Below are 22,997 nucleotides of genomic sequence, written 5' to 3'. Positions count from 1 at the left end.
AAGCTTGTAAATCAAAGAACTTTATTCGGTATTAACCAATATTTGCCCCCAAAATCAAACTTTGATGGAGATATAATTTTTTTTAAACAGTCAGTATATGCTACTTAAAACACTGTATTTTCATAAGTAATGACGCCATATGTAAAATAAACAAACATGACGTAAATTTCACTTTTTAATGAATTTTACAGAAAAATGTACACATTTGATATTTTGACAAGGTAATAGATATGTGTTGGAGCTTATTTTGATATAATGTGTAGATGATAATATTAATGAAATATGTTCTTGTTCTGTCACTGTACTATAAATTTTAAAGCTAAAATTGTTGAAATTTTGTCCATTTTGTCTTTTTTCTGAAAGAATATAAAATCGGACTGGTTTGTGACGTCATAAAAACAAAAATTGTGAATACACTATTTGACACTATAATATTCTCTGTTAATTTATATTTTTTTTATTAAATAACATTTCAAAGTTTTCAAAATTTGACATTTGTTCATTTCGATACAATATACCGCATATAAATCAAATTTGTCTAATAGTGTCTAGAACTGCTCTTTCATTATATCGTTATGATTGACGACCATACAGGAGTTTCGGTAAATGTTAGACTAGATGTTTCTGATAAGAAATGTATGAATTATTTTTTACATGCATAATTTTTTCTGGATTGGTGTTTCTATTGCAGTATTCTGTACTGGTTTTGAAAGGTTCGTCAATGGTCAACGGCAAGAAACCCAGTCTTGAATTAACATGGTCTCTAAGCTATACGTCATTTTGTATTTCGTTTCATTTTAAACGGAAAAATTCAAAGTTTACACATGTACAATCCGAATCGTTTCATTTGCATGGCTTTTGTTCTGCTCAATAGGTTTGATGGACGAATTTCAAGTAGAGACTGGAGTATGATGTATTGGTTTGTTTTGACTGAAATGATTTTATCAATACTGAATCATTATTATTTTAAATATTCAATTGCTAATCACGAAATACACAACTGAGGCAATGGAAACCATGATTTATATTATCGTTTTTATTATACCCCCCGCTTGAAAAGTGGGAGGGTATATAGTAATCGGTATGTCCGTCCGTCTGTTACGCTTTGGGGTACCCATCTCTTATCCGCAACTCCTCTCATACCACTTGAGGAAATTTAATGAAACTTTCACAGATTCTTAATTACATATTGCCATTGTGCACCCCCTATTTTAATTTTTGATCTGACATATATTTTTGATTTTCCAGAGCAAAACATGGACACTGCCATTATATTTATATGGGAGGCGGGGGTATCATTTAGTGAGCTCATTGCTCACAGTACCTCTAGTTATTTTTATTGCCATAGGGTATTTCAACTAGCTGTATACAGTTGTTTATCATTACTCATGATTATTGTTATGTCGCAGAAATATTACTGAGTATTCTTGCTCATGTCACTCAAAAGTAAAGCAACAATGACGTCACTATTACTAAATTGTGCAATAAAATGCACAACAGGTGCTTGAGGTGAAGAACAAGTTAACTTTTTAAAATATTATACTACAATTTTATAATTGATAATTGTCAGACAGATAATAATAAAATTCTTCGATGCAGTAGTTTAGATTCTGATTGGGCTAATTAAGGTTCGCTTTCATGTCACCTGAAAACTATTTGTGACCAACGAACTATTAATTATGGCGTAATAAAGATGTTTATAAATATATATCTTTAAATCTACATAGTGCATAACTGTCAAAATATTCGTAATTATTTTTATTTTTTGGTATAAAGAGGTACCTAAATACGTCAGTCAAACATGATGTGTTTACAAATGATTCTAATTAGGTCGACCTTTGTGGTTCCAAAAGGCACTTATTTATTATGACTGATGAAAAAAATCATTTAGTATTCCTCTACTTTAAATAGAAGTTGAACGAATTCTCTTATTTTACGATATTTCCATCAAAACTTGCAATAAAAAATGAACAATGCAAATACCACATGTATTTACTAATTTAGTAAAAGGTTAATCGCCCCTGACAGGTTTTTAAATCTTCTTCAATTAATATATTTGATTAGTTAATTTAAAAAGCCAGTTTCAATTAAAAATAAAAAGAAAAGGAAACCTCCCTTCCCGCAAACTCTTGCAGAAATCACGAATCTAAGGCAGGCCAAGGTCTCTATGGCAATTCTCAAACCAGTTTTTCCTTACAAAGTATGTTCATCCTCTCTCATATTTTAAAGTACTCTTGCATTTGCTATACCAAGTCAGGTTGGAGTGAGAAGAAATGTTTAGGATGCATATAAAAAAATATATATATACATGCTTATAATATAAGAAATCCTTTTATTTAAGGTCATACGCAACGTAGTTTGAACTTTATTGGGTTCTTCCCTGGAGTTGAAGAGTTCCACTAAATAAAGGACCCCCGTGCAATACTTTTATTAATGTATATATATGGATTTTACACTTCTTTAACAAATTTTGATGAAAAAAAATCTGGAATTTATGTTTTGTGATTTTTGTACATTTTTCTTTGAATAATGCAAAAATTTTCAAAATTTAATATCTTTTCAAAACACCTGGTAACACACGCTGATTTTTTGTCTAAGAATATGTAATGGTATTATAAGTTTTTATTTAGAATATCTGGAAAAGTTATCAGCAGGTAAGGTACCTTGCGTATGTCCTTAATACTCAGTGACAAACAAGATTTTAAAAGAATGCAGTTTCAATAACACAGAATTCCTCGGTACCATCAGATCTCCTGGCTAAGGGGTTATAAACACTATTTACATAGATAGCACCTTGCTCATCCTAACCCTGCACTTTTTTAAATGCTTGATAACAAGGAGGAGAGTAAACAACATTGTTAAAAACTGCACTGGAAAATGAACTTGGTTGGGCACGTGATCAAATTTGTGAAGGACAATGAGGAATTCTTTGCATGCTTACGGTAGAGGTCTTAGCAATTAAAAACATCTTTTTTACGCCTCCCTCAACCTTAAAAATGACAAGGAATTTATATGCAATGAGAAAGCAATACTGATAATTGCCAAAATCTGCGATATCGTACGGTTCCACACCTTAGTCAATTAATTAACCAATTGACAACCAATTCATCAACGATTAACAATATCTATCCTTTAAAATGTTTCATTCAACAATGATTTATTCTTTGTAAGGACAGTATGTTCATCTTGCAAAAAGTTTTAGCTGACTTAACTTCTAAATAAACAATGAAATTGATAATCATTGAATGGTAATGTTTGAAAAATTCTGTGCAGTAAAAAGTTTTATCGTTTAATTGTAAAAAATACATTTGAAGCAAAATAATGAACAAATCAACAAGATAAATAAATTCATAGACATAAAAAATGAAACTCATTATGCAGACGAAAAGTTAAAAGTTATACCTATGAGATGCAATGTCTCCGGTTCAAATAAAACAATTCAAAAGCAACTTTTATATATTAAGTAATTTAAAAAATATTCTCAATTTAAATTTCTTTAAATATTGTGAAAGATTTTAAACCTTTAACAATATAAGAATAAAAAAACATTCTTTCTCATATTTTGATCTACATAGGAAGATTGTTAACTGATGCTGACTTAAACTCAATCAACTATGTTGCATTGATATCGTTCAGAGTTTTGTTGTCTCTGAACGAGTTGTGAACTTCATCACACGAATCTTTCCGTTGTCCTGACCAATCAGTAACCTGTTGTCCTTGTAAATACATACAGCTTTTAATTTAGGACACACTGAATTGTCACCGAATGGGCTTATTAACCTCAGAAAAGTTCCGTTAAGGTCAGTGATATGGATAGCATTACTATTTGAGTCCAGGGATAAGATATTATTATCACAATCTACACAAACGGAAGTGGGACGGAAAGAGTTTTCTCTTCCTTCTCCGCCAACGTAAGCAAATCGGAAGTTGACTGATTGGTCAAATACAGCAACAAAGTGAGACGAACCTTTCACGGCTGCAATACATATGTCGCCGTTTTCATTACAGGTCATATCTAGCGTACTATCAAATATAACTGTTCCTTTGTTTTTAGGAATGATTTCTTCCATGCATTTGCCACTATAAGAATATTTCCTGATAGAGGTTCGAATACGTTTAAAAAAGAGGAACCCTCTGTTCATTAAAATGCTTACTACAATTTCTCTTGTTTTTGTATTGATACACACATTTTTAGGGATATCTGGGGATAAGTTGTCAAAATTTGTCATTACTGGTTCTCCTGTTTCGATCTTCAGAAATCGAATGGTCTTAATCTGTGGCTCTATAAGAAAGACGGAATTGGAACCAAGTACAGCGAAATCATCGACAGGAACATCAAAGGTCTGCCTAAAAACAACATTCCCTGTTAGATCAATTTGACACATTTCTTTTCCGAAATTTGCCCAAATATGTCCGTTATCTGCTGTTTGAAGCAAGTTTACACTTTCAAGTCCACTTTCAACATCCCTATCTTCTTTCATGAATATATCCCCACACTTTTCTGTGACGCTGGTGTTTTTAAGTAGCTCGTTCTCTGTCAAACCGTTTTGATTTGGGATTTGCTTTATCTTTGGAGAAACTGGTCCGTCGTCTGTAGCGATTTCTGTACCATTGCATGGTGCAGCAGCAGCATCTTGTTCTGAATTTCCTACTTCCACAGAAACACAAGAAGCAGGAGTAGGTTTTGCACCATCTAATTCACAGGTCTGCGTGTTTTCGCCATCATCATCACTATCTCCCTGTTCTGTGTCGTTTGATGTCACTCCCTCTGTATCGTCTGCTCTATAATCGTCCAGCGCGCTCTTCTCGTCTGGAGCTAGTTCCGAGGTGACCGATTCTCGGAGCGTACAGACAGGAATGGAGTTATCCAGGGGATCCTTCGTGAAGAAATCGTTAAATGTTACAAACGTAGATTTACCTTCCCTTTTCATTGATATATTCCTAATGAGTTCCCGGGACAGTCGTTCCTCGTTCTCGCTATCAGCGGCCGTGTCAACAGAAACAGTGTCGTCCATTTTTTTCCCTTATCTGTACAGTAAACAACGATATTTTACTTACAACCAAAAGCAAAAAAATTTCCGGGTTCATTTGTGTAATAGATACTAAATATTACTGGGGTGTTATTATTACAAAGTATCCTGTTAATACCAAACAGGGAACTCTTTCTTTTCAGCAAAACGAATGTAGTAATAAGCGTCGTTTAACATTGCAATTACTCAAGTATAAGTCATTCATACGTAATATTTCAATTTGTGTAATTTCTTTAAAACAGAAATGAAATAAAATTGGTAATGCTTACCGTCCCGTCGTCTGTCTGCCTGTATGTCTGTTGCAAATTATCTGTTTGCTATAACTTTGTAATCTTTGCTTTCTATTTCGTTGACCATGGTCTACACAATTGTTGCAAACAATTTCTTTGTCAACAGATCCTTTTGATACTTGGCAGTCAGATGGTGAAATTATATCAAACGCCTGTTCTGTGACACGTAAGTTACCCTGGGTAATATTACATGTAACAAAAATCACCAAAGTGACATTAAAAAATATACTAAAATACATATCATATTAAAGGTTACTTTACAGGAATACGGAATTCGATACCACAATATAGTGTAAAATATCTAATAAAGAAAATGGCAGATTATACCGTGAGAATCAGACTTACTGGTTTTATGTTGAAAATAATTATACTTCGTTTTTATCCTAAGCGATTTAAGGTTGTAGGTTTACTCAGGAAGAAACTCCGGATAAAATACCATTTCCTTTGCCACTTACTGACTCCAGGAAGTCGTGTGATGATCAGCTCAGCGATCCCTGACATAATCCAGGAAGGGAAACAGTCACTTGTAAATGTTATAAAGGGCTTACTTCAGTATTCCACCCCCTGTTAAACTCGCTGGTTTACTACTGGATATGATGATGAGATAGCAGCTATTTCAAATTGTTTTCCTACAAAACTGCATCCTCAAAATATCAGGGGTCCATAGTCCACTTGAAGGGCTCAAATCATGACGGTGTGATTACAGCAAAAAGCTGATTCTGGACTGGATATTCCTTAAAATTCTTTTTAAGAAATACGCTGTGTATTTGTGGTTGTAGTATTCTCCTGTTGACTTCATATTTTTGTTTTCAAAAACATTATCATTAACTTGAATACATGTAATACAGGCTGACCATAGCATTTACAACAAAAATGTAAACACATTAAAATACCTCATTCGCACCTAAATACATCACTTGGTCACCCTGTATATATACATGTAGTGGATTTCAAAGTCGGTGCATGCCAGCCAAGACCATAAAGTCGTTTTATTTCATTGCCTCAAAATGCTTGTACATGTAATCTATTTATGGTTGATGGAAAGCTAAGTGAATGAATTTTACTTAATTTTCAGGCCTTTTATAACTAATCAAAAGAAGTGATTTAAGTGATTTAACCCCCCTTCCAACCCATCCACTACCATTAAACCCTGCCCTTAGACCTACCGTTAAGAAGAAACCCTGACTCTCTCCTATTTCGAATCGTTCAAAATATGTTCCAGTCCAATTTATTTTAAGAAAGGAATCGTCTCTTTTTCTGTTGCACACTGTATAATTATTTGAGATTTAACAAACTTATTGCGACATGAACTAAAATAATCATGTGGTTAACTGCTCTGGTCAAAAAAGGAAACAAAGTACATGTAAAATTATAATTTCACAGCACTTTGGATATGGACCCTCCCCCTTCCTTTTTATGTATCAGTCAAAAACGATATTTTTAAAAAATAACTTACAGGGACAAAAAGATTACTTTATCGAGAGCATATATAGTCATATTAGAATACAAAAATAAGAAAAAGGTGACGAGACCCCATTTAAAAAGACAAGTTTTTTTTTTAACACTGATGTCTCGTATGGCAGCATATGACGAGGTTAGTAAGTTTCTCTCAAGGCAGATGCAAGTCAAGCTCCAAGGTCAAAGGGTCAAAATTGTTGGTATCCAAAGGAATGTCTTGTCACAAGGAATACACCGGTGAAGTATGTACTAGTACTAACTGTTGAAAAGTTATGACCAAGGTTAATTTTTTTAGAAGGTCAAACTCTAAGGTCAAAAGATAAAAAAAATATTTATAAAAAATAGCCAAGATTAAAGTTGGTAATTCCAACTTTAAAGTTGGAATTACCAACTTTTAAAAAATATTGCGTGGCTCTAAGCATGCTAAGAGTGTTTGGTTGTGCCTATACAATTTGAAATTGTTTCTTATGGTCCTGTAATGTGGAATAATGATTAAGACACGAGATAAGTTCCAGACAATGTACTCTTCCGGATTTACGGATAAGGATAAAGTTGAATTTTATATATTTGTTTACATCCGTTTTTCGAATTTTCTCAGTATTACAAGTTGGCGCGAAGGCACAAAGCTCAAATGCTTTTACAGGGCTAAAGAATTCAATGGATGTAAAATTTGAAGGTAATTCTATAAACAAAATAAAAAACATAGCTGTATATAATACCTGAGTCCCTGGTGATTTTGTCACAATTCATTGAGTAATACGTCAGCTACTTTCGTTTCTTCCTTTAGCTGTTTTGTTTGGGCTTAACCTTAAATTTTATCCGGTTCTTTTTAAGTTCCAAAGTAAACGTGGAGCAACAATTATTATACTAATTTGATCATTTAATGCAGCAAACAGATTGACAATGTAATATTTGTATACAATATAAAGATTTAACACTGATAAAAAAAACTGTGAAATGCTATATTTTTGCTGATCCAGTGTTTTGAAATCTTGAAGACTGCGGAGAAATACAGATAAGCTCGGACGCATTCAGTAACTGGTAAAATTAGAATGGCAGAGTCAAAGACAAAAAATCCAACAAAGAAAAAGAACAGGCAGGGAGATGGTTGGGAAGAAAGAGTAAGTGTTGGTCGTCAGACAGGCTGTAAACATGTAGTTTATTAATAAAGATTAAATATTCTATCTTTATCAATATGTCAGATAATGAAAACTGGCATTTAACTGATGAATTGGAGAGCACAAAATTAGGCATAATCCCAACGAAGTAGTTGACACTTTCCCATGAAAGCTGGACCCATAATACGCAGCTGCTTCATCCAGCTGTAACATAAGCAATCTAGACAAAGTCGAGAAATGTCACCAGAAGTAAGAAAGTAAGACTAAAAAGAAACTTAAAGTAAAGCATGTGCATGTGCGTCCAAACACCCCGAAAAATAAAAAAAAATCTGTATAAATCTGGTTTTTTTTTTTTGAAAACAACAGGGCCATGGTTAATAATATGCTGGTCCTCAGATAATGCAGATTTAAGTTCAAATTATGGACCCTGTTGATGGGATGAGGTTATACCTATAAAAGTGTTTTGTATTGGTCTTAGAATGATAAAACCACGCATGATCTTAGTAGATATGATAAGAGTGAAGTAAAGAAATTGAGTTGACCTGTAATGATACTAGGGCTGGGCAAAAATATCGATATTTCAATATATTGCAATACAGTGACAAAAAATATCGTATTGCAATACGTTTTTATAATATCAATATATCGGCAAAATTCTTAGACTAAGGAAATTTAACATTAAACATAAAAATAAATGTTAGAAAGGCTTGTTATGAAGCCAAACAGTAAGACACAAACTATTTTATGGTTGTATTTCAGAGCACAACTTTACAGAAATCAACAAGATTTTTTTTCTTTAGGTTACTTATCATAGTTATGTACAATTTGCATATAAATTAAAGTTAATTTAAGATGAAAATGCCATTTTATTTTCATTTAATATATTGCAATACATATCAGAATACAGTTAAAAATATCGCAATATATAGCAATACGAAATCTCTGGCCAATACCCATGCAGCCCTAAATGATACTCTGTAAATAGTTACCATTAAGTTGGCCTTAATTAAATGATTGATTTGTTATATAGTTACACATGTATTTGTGATAAGGAGGTGCTAAATGATATGATGTTATATTTGTTATAGGGAGGTTATATGGCAGCGAAGAAACAGAAGTTGACAGAGCAGTTTCTGGGAGGGGGAACAGGAATGGGGGCAGTGAAGTCCAACATCTTCCACGGGGTTGTCATCCATGTGGACGGATACACAAGTAAGTCTGTGTGAAGGATCGAAGTTTTTCCCACTTGTTAGATAGTAAAGAGTGATACATACAGTGTGTATATTTTTCTATTATTTCAATTAAGTTAATTTTGCTTCAATGCATACTACTTCCACCCCCCTTTCCAGAGACAGACATATAACTACTAAGCAAGAAGTCAGAATTGACAGAACTTATTTTCAATATGTATATTTACATAATCCATTAAGCAAACAGAAATTTAAACTCTCTTATATTATGACTGACACTTTAAATATCAAAGGAATGGAACGAATTCTGAATCATTAAATCAGGCAGCAAATGGGTTTTATCTGTATCATATAAACTTGCAATAGAGTCTGTCTGAAAAACATTGTTAACTTTAAATTCAGTTGCTTTATATTTTAGCCATTATATATTAACCAGGTATTTACATTCTTTATAGAGCCATCTTCTGATGAATTAAAACGGATTATGTACCAAAATGGTGGTCATTATGAACACTATCTAGCCAAGAGAAGGGTTACCCATATCATAGCAACCAGTCTCCCCAATAGTAAGATTACAAAGGGACTGAAACACTGCAGAGTGATCAAGCCTGAATGGATAACAGAAAGGTCAGTGTGTGATCAATCAGAAATTGCTTGGTTTTATTTCTACAAAATATTAAATGAGAGAATTTACAGTTACAACATATCTTCCCACTGTCTCAGATGACCTTGCATTTATAATCCCATAGAAACACATGTAAGAAAGAAGGCTGCAATTTAAGTTGTTTATTTGTACAAATAATAGCTGCAACCAGATGAAAAAATGAGCCATGATGATATGACCTCAGTATGTGTTTGTCATTTCAGTGTGGCTGCTGGGAGGCTTCTGTCATACATTCCCTATCAGCTGTACACGGGTCAGACCAAAATCCAACAAGGCATGTCCTCCTACGCTACAGAGTCATCAACAAAAATCTGCAACTCCACCATAGCAGGCATATGTACCAAAAATGCCTTGAGCAGAAATCTGGTAGGTGAGAGCAGCAGATGTGGAAATTTAGTGGAGAAAGATGATGAGGAAGAGCAGGATGTGGAGATACAGAGTAAGGTGGAAAAGCTTGTGAAGGAAGTGGAGAGTGGGTCAGAAGACAGTGATTCAGACAATGAGTTTGGAAGATATACAGTGGAAGCTGATCCAAAGCAGGCTGTCCTGGATGATTCTCTGACAAATGTTAGTGCAAATGAAAATGAGGCTTCCACTTCAGGCATATTTAATGAAAATGAGATGGTAAGTGTTGGCACTTCAAATGTTGCAAGTAAGGGTGGAGCCATAAAAAGTCCAAATCATTCAATTTCTAACCAAATAAAAAGTCCTTCACCTAACAGCAAGCCTCATGGAAGAGCAGGTGATCCACATTATCTGAATGAATTCTACAACAATTCAAGGCTCCACCATCTCTCCACATGGAAATCAGAGTGGAGAGAGTATGTCAGCAAAATGTCCAAAGAGCAGACAAGTTATTCAGGCAGAGAGGCTCTGATGAAGGTTGTGAGTGACCAGGAGGCTGGCTTAGAGGCGCGGGACATGGCTTTAGAGGGCGTCAGAAGTACGACATCAGGGAAACCTAAACGTGTCATAATGCACGTTGACATGGATTGTTTCTTTGTGTCTGTTGGTCTGCGGAAAAGGCCAGATCTTATTGGTGAGATTTTATAAGAACTAGGACTTTTTGACTAGGTTGAATAATATATCATATTTTTAGTACTTTTTTTCGTGAACTAACAAAATGCCTTGTCTTTCAGGCAAGCCAGTTGCTGTTACACATTCTAAAGGCCAGGGTAGAAGAGGACCTATTCCTGGGTCAGACATTGAATATGAACAAAAAATGTGGAGAAGTAAAAAAGATAAAAGTATATCCACAAATCCAGACCAGCAGTCTAAGATGAACAACAGCACTGAGGAATTTGGAAAAAAGGGAAATCTGGATGCATTTTCTTCTATGTCTGAATTAGCTTCCTGTAGTTATGAGGCAAGACAAGTGAGTAAATTTTCTGTTCAAAATATAAACCAAAAGAATTACCATATTACAAATATTCAGTATAGAATGCAGCATTTGTAAATTGTCATCGTGATTTCTGTTTGATCAGCAAAAGAGGAGTCTCTTAATTCCCATCACAGTTTTATTTTAAAGAACCTAATCACAATCTCGTATAAATATCTGGATTATTACATGTATATGGCAAATTTCAGGCTGGTGTTAGAAATGGAATGTTTATGGGCCCAGCCAAAAAACTATGCCCAGATTTGCAGACAATTCCTTATGATTTTGAAGGCTACCAAGAAGTTTCCAAAATACTCTATGATACTGTATTAAGGTGAGTACCATTAAAATTTTCTTGAAATCTTACTTGTAAATGATAATAGGAAGTAAGACACTTTTTACCGAGAGTAAATCGGTATGTTTTTTTTTTTCAGTTACACACATGACATTGAGGCAGTGAGCTGTGATGAAATGTTGGTTGATTGCACAGATCTCCTGGCAACCACGGGCGCTGAACCTGAACAGTTTGCTTCTTTGCTGAGGAATCAAATACATCTGAAGACAGGCTGCACTGCCTCAGCTGGAATGGGTAGGAAATATTTTATATAATAATGTTTTAAAGTTAGCCAGGAGTATGTTCTCAACAATTGTTTTCTTAATTTCAGGAGGAAATATATTACTTGCCAAAATGGCTACAAAAAAGGCCAAACCAAATGGACAGTTTTACTTGAAGGAGGCAGACATTATTGACTTCATGAAAGAACAATCAGTTCAAAATATTCCAGGTTGACCATATTTCTTTAAATATTTTAATTCTTTACCAAAACTTAAATGAATCAATTTAATGTCAAATAATAAAAAAATTATATCCAAGTAATTAGTTTCATGTACATGTATTTTGAAAAAGAGCATACATATATTTATGTATTTTTAAAAGAGCGTACTTAATATTTATAAATTTTGTTCACTTTGATAAGGAGTAGGCTGGTCAATGAGTAGGAAGCTGAAGTCTATGGGGGTCAGCACCTGTGGTCAGCTACAGGGGGTGCCTCAGTCTACCCTACAGAGGGAGTTTGGGCCTAAGACAGGGTTATCTCTGTATAGAGGATGTAGGGGGCAGGACGAACGACAGATCAAAACCAACCAGGAAAGGAAGTCTGTATCAGCGGAAGTCAATTATGGGATCAGGTTCAAATCTGTAAGCAACTCATTCAGACTGTCTAACTGTCATGTTGTCTGTAAACATTTGACTAAAATTTCATTTCAAAAAGCACACCAAATCACAAAGAGTTTGAAATATTCTTAAGTGCTGTGAGTTTTCCAAGTTATGGAGTCTCGGGTTAGGATGAGGCTAAATGATTTCATGCATCCCCATGTTGTTTAAATTCAAAGTTAAGTCCTTGACGTGGTGCTAAGGTGGGACCACATTTTTCTTGGTAATTAAGAAAAATATTAGAATATGATGAATGACAGCAGGAAAAAAGTGTTAAGATGAATACTGAGGCCTGTGGGTTTCTTGTTCTTAGGTTGGGAAAGGGAGGAAGGCAAATTATGTATAACGCCAAAGACAAAAATCTATGTAAAAATATGAAATTGAAAAATTTACATGCTCATGCACTCGTTAGATTTTGAAATGTGTTTTGAAATAACGATGATTTCATTCTTGTTTAAGAATACAGAAGCAGACAAGTTTATATTGGATTTGTCACAGGAAGTTCACAATCGTCTGCATGAAATCGGAATGAAGGGAAAATCTGTGACTTTGAAATTGATGGTCAGAAGAGAAGATGCTCCACAAGAAACTGCCAAGTTCATGGGTATGTGAAATATTTTTCAACATGGTTTTAGTGCTCAATAATTATGGATGCTGTTATTTGTCAAGCTGATGGTAGCAAATAAAGAGAAATTCTCATAAAAATGGAGTCTATGTATGATTCAATTTCGAAAGTGTGTTTTTCTGCCATAGATTTTTTTTATTCTAAGATAGAAGATCCCAAGTATATTATTTTAATCTATGTCTCTGAGTCCAATATAAGTTACAAATTAATGATATATACTTGTGAACTTCTCTGTGCATTTGGTCATTTCAAGGCTTTGACTACAAATTCAAATAGAAATTTTCATAGCTGAGGCTATAGTGTTTTTTCAAACTATCTTCTTCTATCCAATCTTATGAGTAAATGTTTCTGAATTACAAGGTCATGGAATTTGTAACAACATCTCAAAATCCACTATGTTGCCCATGGCAACAGATGATGCTGGTTTGATCCACCAGGAGTGTATGACTATCTTACATGGACTGCGACTGAACTGTGCAGACTTGAGGGGAGTTGGGATCCAGGTACAGAAGTTAGAATTGGCAGTTGTTGGTGGAAACAATCAAAGGAAATTGCAGAGCATTCTCAATTTCACTACAAGTAGGTCAACTTCATAGATTAATGCCATTTTCGATTGGATGTCAAAAAAAAATTTAAAGCATATTTTCTGAGAGCATGTTTTTGTAAGAAAGTACTATCAAACTTTGTTACATGAATCTTGAACTAACTGAAATGGGTAAAAAAAAGATTTCAGACGAATCAGATTGATCAAGGTTAGATAAAAAAAGAAAAATTTCTGAAGAATCAGATTGATCAATGTTAGATAAAAAAAAAGAAAAAATAGTTGGGACAAGCTCATTTTGACATATCCATGTTATTTTAGATATCATGGTTAGAGATATCAATAGTTCAACTGTTTTTAACCTTCATGTAAATACTCATCATGGAATGAAATAAGAGACATGAAGTTAAATAAATTAATTGTCCATATGTGTCAAATTATTAAATGATAAAATGATTCAATTACATTTTCAGAAGTGTCTGCTACAAAAACAAGTCCTCACAAGCAAAATGGCATGGAAACCAAAAGTCATGATCAGGTTGTGAAATCTACACTCCCTGGAAAGCAGAGAGGTCCAGATGACACTGTAAGTCCTAACAATAAATCTGCAGATATCCAGACAGATGGGGAGGAGCGACACTGGACGGACACATTGCTGAGTCTGGATAGAGAAGTGAGTCCAGATAAAGCCAGTCCAGACGGAGCCTCAGAACTCTACAGACACATAGAGAATGCCTTCTCCACCAATCAGAACACAGAAGAGGGAAGCTGTGATGGAGAGGGGCAGTTTCTAGAAGGGGCTGTTTGTCAAGACTTACTCTCAGAATTGTCAAGGTATGTTACTAAATGCTGTTCTGGTCAAGATGTTATATTTTAAATAGCTTTGAATTTAGAACAATTCTTTGTTGATATTTTTTTCTATTTCCTGTGGTCCTCTATTTTAAAGAAATCCCTATCTTAATGTAAATAATTTTTTTTTCTGACAGTATGTTTATGTAGAAAAACATATGTTGGCAACTTTTTGATTTATTTTTACAAGGAGGAAAACGGCCAACCGGTTTCTTCCCCCCTTACCCACCCTAGACATTCCGTCCACACCTGAGTACAGACACCTGCTGAACAGACCCAGTACCTCTACACAAGAGAGCAGCTCAGGGGCTCATACTAATGGTTCTACTGGGGACTACTTCCCATCCCCCTCACAGGTAGTAATTACTCTAGAATACTCGTGTGTAATTCATGAAATCATCGAAATTTAAAGATGTTCAAATTCAGATGCAAAGAGAAACTATAAAACTATAATGCAGATGCATTTTACAAACAGTTTACAAGAACTTGTTATGCACCATGGATTTATGATAAAAGACATTACAGTGAAATAGTTACAACTAGAGGTACTGTGAGCAATGAGCTCACTAAATGATACCCCCCGCCTCCCATATGAATATAATGGGAGTGTCCATGTTTTGTTGTGGGAAACCCAAAATATGTGTCAGATCAAAAAGTAAAATAGGAGGTGCACAATGGCAATATGTAATAAAGATTCTGTGAAAGTTTCATCAAATTTCATTCAGTGGTATAAGAGCAGTTGCGGATAAGAGATGGGTATCCCAAAGTGTAATATACGGATGGAAGGACAGCTGGACGGACGGACCGACAGACGTACAGACAGACGGAAGGACATAACGATTACTATATACCCTCCCACTTTTCAAGCGGGGGGTATAATGAACACATTTACAAGAAATTCATTCTTATGTGAAGAGATTTCCATTCTCTTTAGTTTACAAATGTAATATTATATACTTATTGTATATGGCAAATTAGGCAATATACACTGTATTGACTAGAAATTAGTCATGGAGTGTGTATTCTTACAATTTATCTTTTTCACAATTTACATGTATACATAAATCTGCCTAAATATTGTTTAAAGTAATTCAGATCTGTGATTTTCAGATTGATCAGGACGTTTTAAGGGAGCTGCCACCAGACATACGAGCTCAGGTTGAGACTGAGATACAGATGGTGAGACGAGGGCCTCGCCAGGCCAAACAGAACGTGTCCAGCTACAGTGAGGAGCCAGGCTGTTCTCACTGGACCTCAGGCCCAGCTCCCGTTACACAGGGTACCTCATCCATAGTACCTCTGCCAGACCTGTCTCAGGTTTGTGCTCCATCTTTCCAACTGAGTTGTTTTAAGTACACGTTTATGTACTTTTTTTGAAAATATAAACCTATTGAATAAGTGTTATATGTAGGTAAAGAACTAGGATAAAGATTTTTAAAAAAGTTTGAGGTGTATGCAGCAATTTAGGATTCCTTATTTTGATAGGGTTAAGAGGCTCAAATGTATTCATAACCTGTAAGGATCACAGAATCTGAAATAGACAGTCCAAATAAAATTATTTTGTCACATGGATGTGTTTTATATTTCCTGATAGAAAAATATCTTTTCATAGCTTGATGAAAGCTGTCTGAATGCACTCCCAGAAGACATGCAGAAAGAAATCCAAGATGCATACCAACATCAGCAGCAACAGAAGCAGAATCTACAGTGTTTGTCCAATGTACTGAAATCCCCTAGAAAGGCCTCCCCAAAGGGGAAGTCACCTCGTAAAACCAGCCCACAATTGAAGGGGAGATCACCAGGGAAACACAGTCCACAGTTCAAAGTTCCCAGGGGTCGGCCGGGGAGAGGGCGCCCCAAAAAACTGGACTTCCGTCAGAGAGGGCAGCCCTCAATCATGACAGCTGTAACTGGGAAACAGGTTATATGAATAATATGAAACAGATCATATGAATTTATCTGGTCAAACTGTAGAAATCTGAACTTAATGCATTTCCTTATTTTCCATGAGGAAAATGGATTATTAATAATATAAAAGTGATACATGCTACTGAAGTATCTCAAATTTATGTGAGGAATTTATTTATAATATCTAGTAACTTTACAAGACACATAGTGCTGAAACATGTGTAAAGAATCTTGATTTACAATCAACTAGCAAGTTCATATTCACATTAATTGAAGCCCTGACTCTAAGTAACCATGTAAAATTAGGATTTCTTTTACATTTAATCACAGGCAGTATTTACGGAAGACCTCTTGTCAAATGATCAAAGCTCGCTAAGAAAAGGAGAGGATGAGAAAATAAACAAAAGTGTAAGAGACCAGCCAATGGAGGTCGAGTCATTTGAATCAGAAGACACACCAGTCAATCTCTGTGGTGCAGTAACTATTGCAGAAGTTAGATCACTGCTAAAGGAGTGGATCCAAAGTTCTCCAGGTAGGGAGGTGGAGTGTGTAGCAGGGTAAGAATGAAAAATAGGAGTCAGTGAAAGTCAATAGGAATTTTTGATTCATAAACTTCAGCTACATTAATAAATAGTAGATACTTTATATGGGGAAATTTTCTTGTCCCAGTTTTGTTTTTGCCCCTTCCCAAATTCAAAATGGGAAGAATTCAAAGAAGACAAGACTTACCTCTTTAATAATGAAGTGTCTGGGCAAACTCAAAATGGGGCAAAATTGTAAGTGTAATAGGCCAATAAATAACATGGAACAAAAATAGTCACTGTGAACATACATGTATACTGTAAGGGCGAAACGATTACACGTGTAAACAGCGACGTTTCGATTATATCCTCTAAACATTTACAGATTGAGTAAACGTTTACACGAAGGTCATTATCAATGTCTATCAAATATAAAGTTAAACACAAACAAATTGTTTTATTTCATAATTTGCAAAAGAAACACCGTCTTTGACCATTTGATAAGCAACAATCTATACCGGAAATATATTGAATAAAAATATCTAAAACCTGATACGGTCTAACATATTTAATTCCGATTTCCTAATACCATGAATACTAGCGATGTTTTATGACACTTGAAATATGAAACTTGATATATTTTGATTAAATAAATATAATACATTTTTCACAAGTCTTTGAAAGGTGTTTTGATACAGTCAGCAGGTATTGTTTTACTTTTTTCGAGATTAAAAGATCCATCCTTACAATTCTTTTTCTACGTCCGGTGTGTAGCCAAACAAACCAATACAATATTGGGTGACGATGTAGAAAGTAAATGAGTTTAATGCGCCTCAAATTATTTCGTCATAATGACCAACAATGAAATTGTAATAACAACTCATACTTATATTAAAGTGAAAGAATTGATTATTAAATTCGAGTTTCATGAGTAAGTAGCCATAAAAATCCAACATAAAATTTCTCCCGTTTAAACGGTACCGTTTCGTTTACTGCTATCCATTTAAACGTTTACAAAATTCAGTAAACGTTTCACCCTTAGTATACTGACACGCAAAAGAAACGCAACAATTAGTAATCTACAAATGTTTGTTTTTTTATCTGATGATTATCAAAAGCGAATAAAGTAAGGCTAAACTCACTTTTCAGAACATCAGAGATTTGATAAAAATGTTAAATGTTTATCTGTTTACTTTTCTAAGTAAAATGTGACTGTTAAAACACCCCCTCCAAGCCATTCAAGTAAAACGTGCAAGACTACCCTAAACAACAATTGCAGCTTAATTTCTACGATACAATATGTTCATTAATATCGAGATCTGAGCGAAGGAATTATTCTTTGGCATTTTTAAATGCCCGTTATTCAGATGATTAGGTCGAATTTTCTCTAACTTAGAGCAGTGTAGCCACCTTGGACTTCCGGTACAAGGACTGTCCTTACTGCATATGATACGCAAGACCCTGTTGAGGCGTAATGTAGTGAAATTTCGCATCAGCAATTCTCCATCACCTTTACATTGAAATTTTCCAGCCAGAGCAATGGAAATGCGTACATAAGTCATTTTCAAGTAGCCTTAGCATCGTTACGGGAAACGAAAGGAGAGTTTATTTTTTGAAATATTGCTGCATTATATCTGATGAACATTAAAAAACCCTTAAACTCCATACAATTGCCAAATGTTCTGTTAAACATGCAATTTTTGATTTCTGTTAAGCAGACTAAAACTTGACTTCCGGTTATGGTTTGGAAATCATTCAACCGTTAAATTACCGATGTTTACCAAATTGAAGATTTTCATTATTTTAAGATACAAAATTTTTTACTTTACATAATTATTTCCCCCTAAAGAAGGGTGTTGCGTTTCTTTTGCGTGTCAGTATATTATTACACTTGGCTATGTGTTCTTTCTAGTGCATTTTGTGGAAAGAAACTTCCTCTAAATCAAGTACAAAGCTGAATGTCTTGTATATATATACAGTTTACATCAATAACAACAAAAAGAAATGCTCGAAATAAAATCTGTGCTAACCTCTTCAAAAATTAATTTCTGCCAATCAGAATACATTTATTGTATGTATACTGCTTTCTACATGTAAGTTGTAAGTCTAATTTTTTCTCCTCCCTGACATTTTTAGCTCACCTGAGCCGAAGGCTCAAGTGAGCTTTTCTGATCACATTTTGTCCGTCGTCTGTCTGTCTGTCTGTCTGTCTGTCTGTCCGTCTGTAAACTTTTCACATTTTCGACTTCTTCTCAAGAACCGCTAGGCCAATTTCAACCAAACTTGCCACAAAGTATCCTTGGGTGAAGGGGATTCAAGTTTGTTCAAATGAAGGGCCACGCCCTCATTCAAGGGGAGATAATTTGGAATTAATGAAAATTTAATGGTATGTTTTAAAAATCTTCTTCTAAAGAACCACTGTGCCAGGAAAGATGAAACTTATAGGGAAGCATCCTCAGGTAGTTTAAATTCAAGTTTGTTCAAATCATGACCCCCGGGGGTAGGGCGGGGCCACAATGGCCGACCAAAGTTTTACATAGAAATATATAGGAAAATTCTTTAAAAATCTTCTTCTCAAGAATAGCAAAGCCATAATTGATCATATTTATATGGAAGCATTGTCATGTAGTGTAGATTCAAATTTGTTCAAATGATGACCCCCAGGGGTAGGGTGGGGCCACAATGGCCAACCAAAGTTTAACATAGAAATATATAGGAAAATTCTTTAAAAATCTTCTTCTCAAGAATAGCAAAGCTATAATTGATCATATTTGTATGGAAGCATCGTCAGGTAGTGTAGATTCAAGTTTGTTCAAATCATGACCCCGGGGGTAGGGTGGGGCCACAATGGCCGACCAAAGTTTAACATAGAAATATGTAGGAAAATTCTTTAAAAATCTTCTTCTCATGAATAGCAAAGCCATAATTGATCATATTTATATGGAAGCATCGTCAGGTAGTGTAGATTCAAGTTTGTTCAAATGAAGGCCGGGGGGGGGGTTAGGAGCGGGGCCACAATGGCCGACCAAAGTTTTACATAGACATAGGAAAATTCTTTAAAAATCTTCTTCTCAAGAATAGCAAAGCCATAATTGATCATATTTATATGGAAGCATCGTCAGGTAGTGTAGATTCAAGTTTGTTCAAATCAAGGCCGCGGGGGGGGGGGGGGGGGGGGGGGGGGGGGGGGGGGGGGGGGGTAGGGGCAGGGCCACAATGGCCGACCAAAGTTTTACATAGACATAGGAAAATTATTTAAAAATCATCTTCTCAACAAGAATAGCAAAACCATGATTGGTCATGGGACTACTTTAGGATTTAAACTTTTCAATAAATAAACCAATTTCTACTTTTTCCTAGCCACAGTGCTCAGATGAGCGATGTGGCCCATGGGCCTCTTGTTTTTTTTTTATTTTCAAACATCAGCAAAAGGTAGATGAGAAGTAATCCATACAGAAAAAAATATTTGACAGACAAGAAAAATTCCATTTATGAATTAGCATGATAGAGTAACTTGTTTTCAGATTTCCTGCATGATGGAGGGATTGTGGAAAAAACCATCAGATTGTAGAAAAAATCATCAGATTGTAGAAAAAATCATCATTAAGAGTTCAAGTCTATGGTAAAACAATCCTGAATAACTATAAAAAAGTTGAATATTTTATTTCAGAACCTGAAGAAAAAGACAAACAGGTCGTGATTGCCTACCTTCAGGATTTAATCTTAGATAAAAACCTGGAACAAGTTGATCTTGTAATCAAATTTCTAACAAGGTAATTCACAAACTTCAGTTCACATCATATTTCATTCAATACTCTCTGTTCTTTGTTTTAATGGATATCAATAATTTGAGTAGTTTTATGTTATTATCGAGTAATTATTCTGTTAGACACAGAAGAAGAGGGTACCAAAAAGAAGGATGTTTACAGAGTACCCTATGTTTCTGTATCATATCAACATCTTCTCTCTTTTTCAGACACATTAAAAAGACGGATAATTCAAACTGGGAAACTTTATTTGAAATAATATTATCTGAAGTTCAGTCATTTATGAAAACTTATCATGGAGCTGAATTGAATGTCTGTTAGTGATGCAGCAATAAAACTCCCCCAAGTTTTACAAGCCATCGTGAAGCTGCTGAGAAACCTTAAACGTGATACATAAGTGCCACCACTGAAACTGACAGCAAATTGTGCTTTGTTTAGTGAAAAAGTATTTATTTATTGGAACATTTGCCATTGTTTTCAAATTTTGAGATACACCTTCATATAGTGCTTGGGTAATTTTTCTGCTGGAACAATATAACTTGGATGTTTGTTGTAGCCCATGGACTTCTTGTTTCCTTCTTTGTGGCCATATTTTTGTTTTATCACTAATTTATTATATTGGTCAAGTTCTGCATACTAGTCATAAAATGCTTTTTATTTATTAAGTCATCAGAGTAACGTGGGTGACCTGTTGCTATCCTTTTTTGTTGTTGTGCATTGTGCATCATGCTTTAACATACAAACCTTTTCAGCCTCTTGTCTGAAAATGCAAAAGCAATTCAATCAATTTCGGTACATGGCATCTAGTGGCAAAAGGGAAAAAAGGGGGGAAAAATTAATTAGATTTTTAGCTCAAGTGAGCTTTTCTGATCGCCCATTGTCTGCCGTCTGTCTGTCTGTAAACTTTTCACATTTTCAACTTTTTCTCAAGAACCACCGGGTAATTTTCACTGAACTTGGTACAAAGCATCGTTAGGTGATGGGGAGTTTAAATTGTTAAAATGAAGAGCCAGTCCCCTTACAAGGGGAGATAATCAAGAAAAGACAAAAAAGTTGGGGTCATGAAAAAATCTTCTTCTCAAGAACCACTGGACCAGAAAAGCTGAAACTTATGTGGAAGCATCCTGAGCTAGTGTAGATTCTAAATTGTTACAATCATGACCCTAGGGGTATGGCGGGGCCATAATAGGGAATCCAAATTTTACATTGAAATATAAAGGAAAAATCTTTTAAAATCTTCTGAAGAACCACTGGGCCAGAAAAAGCTGAAACTTATGTAGAAACATCCTGGGTTAGTGTAGATTCCAAATTGTTTAAATCATGATCCAGGGTTGGGGGTAGGGCAGGGCCACAACAGGTATTACAGGGGAAATCTGGTAAAGAACGGCATCACCAGTGTTACTCAGGTGAGCGATGTGGCCCAAGGGCCTCTTGTCAATTTTTTTTGTGGAATGCTACCTGAACATGTTTTGACTGGTATATATATTAAAATATACTTTTTGACCTTTGTTAATAGTGTTTTGACTTTCTACGTTAATGTTAATACATTTATGTTTCTTATGAGGTAATTTAATTCACTTGAGCTGAAACGTCATGTGAGCTTTTCAGATCACCCATCATCTAACTGTCTATCTGTAAACTTTTCACATTTTCAACTTCTTGTCAAGAACCACTAGGTCAATTTTCATCAAAGCTAGTATAAAACGTCTTTGGATTAATGGGAGTTTCAATTCTTAAAGGCCTTCCAAAATAACAAAAAAATAAGAATAGGGTTGGTTCTTTAAAAAATCCCAAGAACAGGTGAAGCTTGTATAAAAGTTTCCAGAGGTAGTGTATAATCTAAATTGTTAGAATCATGACCCCTGGATGTAGGTAGAGGTCACAAAAGAGAATCAAATCTATACATTAAATATATACATATGTATGTAACATTTAAAATTATTCTTCTCAAAAGTCAATGTGCCAGAAAATCTGAAACTAATGTGCAAGCATCCTGTGGTAGCGTAGATTTTAATTTGTCCAAATCATGTACCCAGGTGGGACCACGATAGAGAATCAAAGTTGAACACTGTAAGGAAAACATTTAAATACGAGGGGGTATCAAAAAGTTCGTGGACTAGCGCCATAAAATAAAAACAGCTTTAGGTACATCAATGAATTTTAAAATATCTAGTAAGCATCATATTTTCTATCTATAGAATAAACCACAAATCATAAAATTTATTTTGTAATAAATTAGTAATGTGTTTGTAAGCAGTGGTATATATATGTCCAGGCGGCGCAACCTCGAACACGACGTTTTTTCGGCCTAAGTGTAACAGAAAAACTCTTAAGTTATGAACATTTGACATCCAAAAATCCCGTTAATTCAGGTATGTGTTGGGTTAAGTTTTGCCCCTGAAAAAACTGGTTTAGACCTAGGAAATGTTTTAACTGGCTACGGAG

At 34.8% G+C, this 22,997-nt stretch overlaps 2 protein-coding genes across 3 annotated transcripts; one reads left to right on the top strand and one right to left on the bottom strand.

Moving 5' to 3' along the window:
* Nucleotides 1–3,412: 3,412 nt before the first annotated feature.
* LOC134256559 (uncharacterized) lies at nt 3,413–5,860 on the bottom strand. Its single transcript, XM_062739245.1, has 2 exons — nt 5,662–5,860; nt 3,413–5,023 (listed from the first exon to the last, which is right to left on the bottom strand). The coding sequence occupies exon 2, from the start codon at nt 5,013–5,015 to the stop codon at nt 3,633–3,635; it is 1,383 nt and encodes a 460-aa protein (XP_062595229.1). The 5' UTR covers nt 5,016–5,023; nt 5,662–5,860; the 3' UTR covers nt 3,413–3,632.
* A 1,451-nt stretch (nt 5,861–7,311) lies between these two features.
* On the top strand, nt 7,312–22,059 carry LOC134256516 (DNA repair protein REV1-like). Of its 2 annotated transcripts, none has more exons than XM_062739166.1 (19): nt 7,312–7,454; nt 7,777–7,899; nt 8,985–9,108; nt 9,542–9,713; nt 9,954–10,789; nt 10,890–11,125; nt 11,338–11,462; nt 11,563–11,717; nt 11,794–11,913; nt 12,106–12,326; nt 12,801–12,945; nt 13,327–13,545; nt 13,981–14,341; nt 14,547–14,712; nt 15,467–15,673; nt 15,969–16,277; nt 16,595–16,796; nt 20,456–20,558; nt 20,762–22,059. In XM_062739166.1, exons 2-19 carry the CDS (start codon nt 7,831–7,833, stop codon nt 20,871–20,873), a joined length of 3,882 nt encoding a protein of 1,293 aa, XP_062595150.1. In that variant the 5' UTR covers nt 7,312–7,454; nt 7,777–7,830; the 3' UTR covers nt 20,874–22,059. The 2 variants fall into 2 exon arrangements, with proteins under 2 accessions (XP_062595150.1, XP_062595151.1); XM_062739167.1 differs by having other exon boundaries at nt 7,338–7,454; nt 7,759–7,899.
* Nucleotides 22,060–22,997: the final 938 nt, after the last annotated feature.

Source organism: Saccostrea cucullata, unplaced genomic scaffold, assembly GCF_032062105.1.
Source record: "Saccostrea cucullata isolate Sc308-1 unplaced genomic scaffold, CSIRO_AGI_Scuc_v1 ctg90, whole genome shotgun sequence".
Lineage (NCBI taxonomy): Eukaryota > Metazoa > Mollusca > Bivalvia > Ostreida > Ostreidae > Saccostrea > Saccostrea cuccullata.
Note: the sequence above shows the minus strand (reverse complement) of the source record. Positions and strands in the feature narration are given on the sequence as shown.

Bases quoted from the DNA above. Each gene is read 5' to 3' on its own strand.
- LOC134256559 (XM_062739245.1), bottom strand. From the start codon at position 5,015: ATGGACGACACTGTTTCTGTTGACACGGCCGCTGATAGCGAGAACGAG.
- LOC134256516 (XM_062739166.1), top strand. From the start codon at position 7,831: ATGGCAGAGTCAAAGACAAAAAATCCAACAAAGAAAAAGAACAGGCAG. The intron at 11,718-11,793 runs GTAGGAAATATT...TCTTAATTTCAG, and splicing joins CACTGCCTCAGCTGGAATGG to GAGGAAATATATTACTTGCC. The intron at 12,946-13,326 runs GTATGTGAAATA...CTGAATTACAAG, and splicing joins AGAAACTGCCAAGTTCATGG to GTCATGGAATTTGTAACAAC.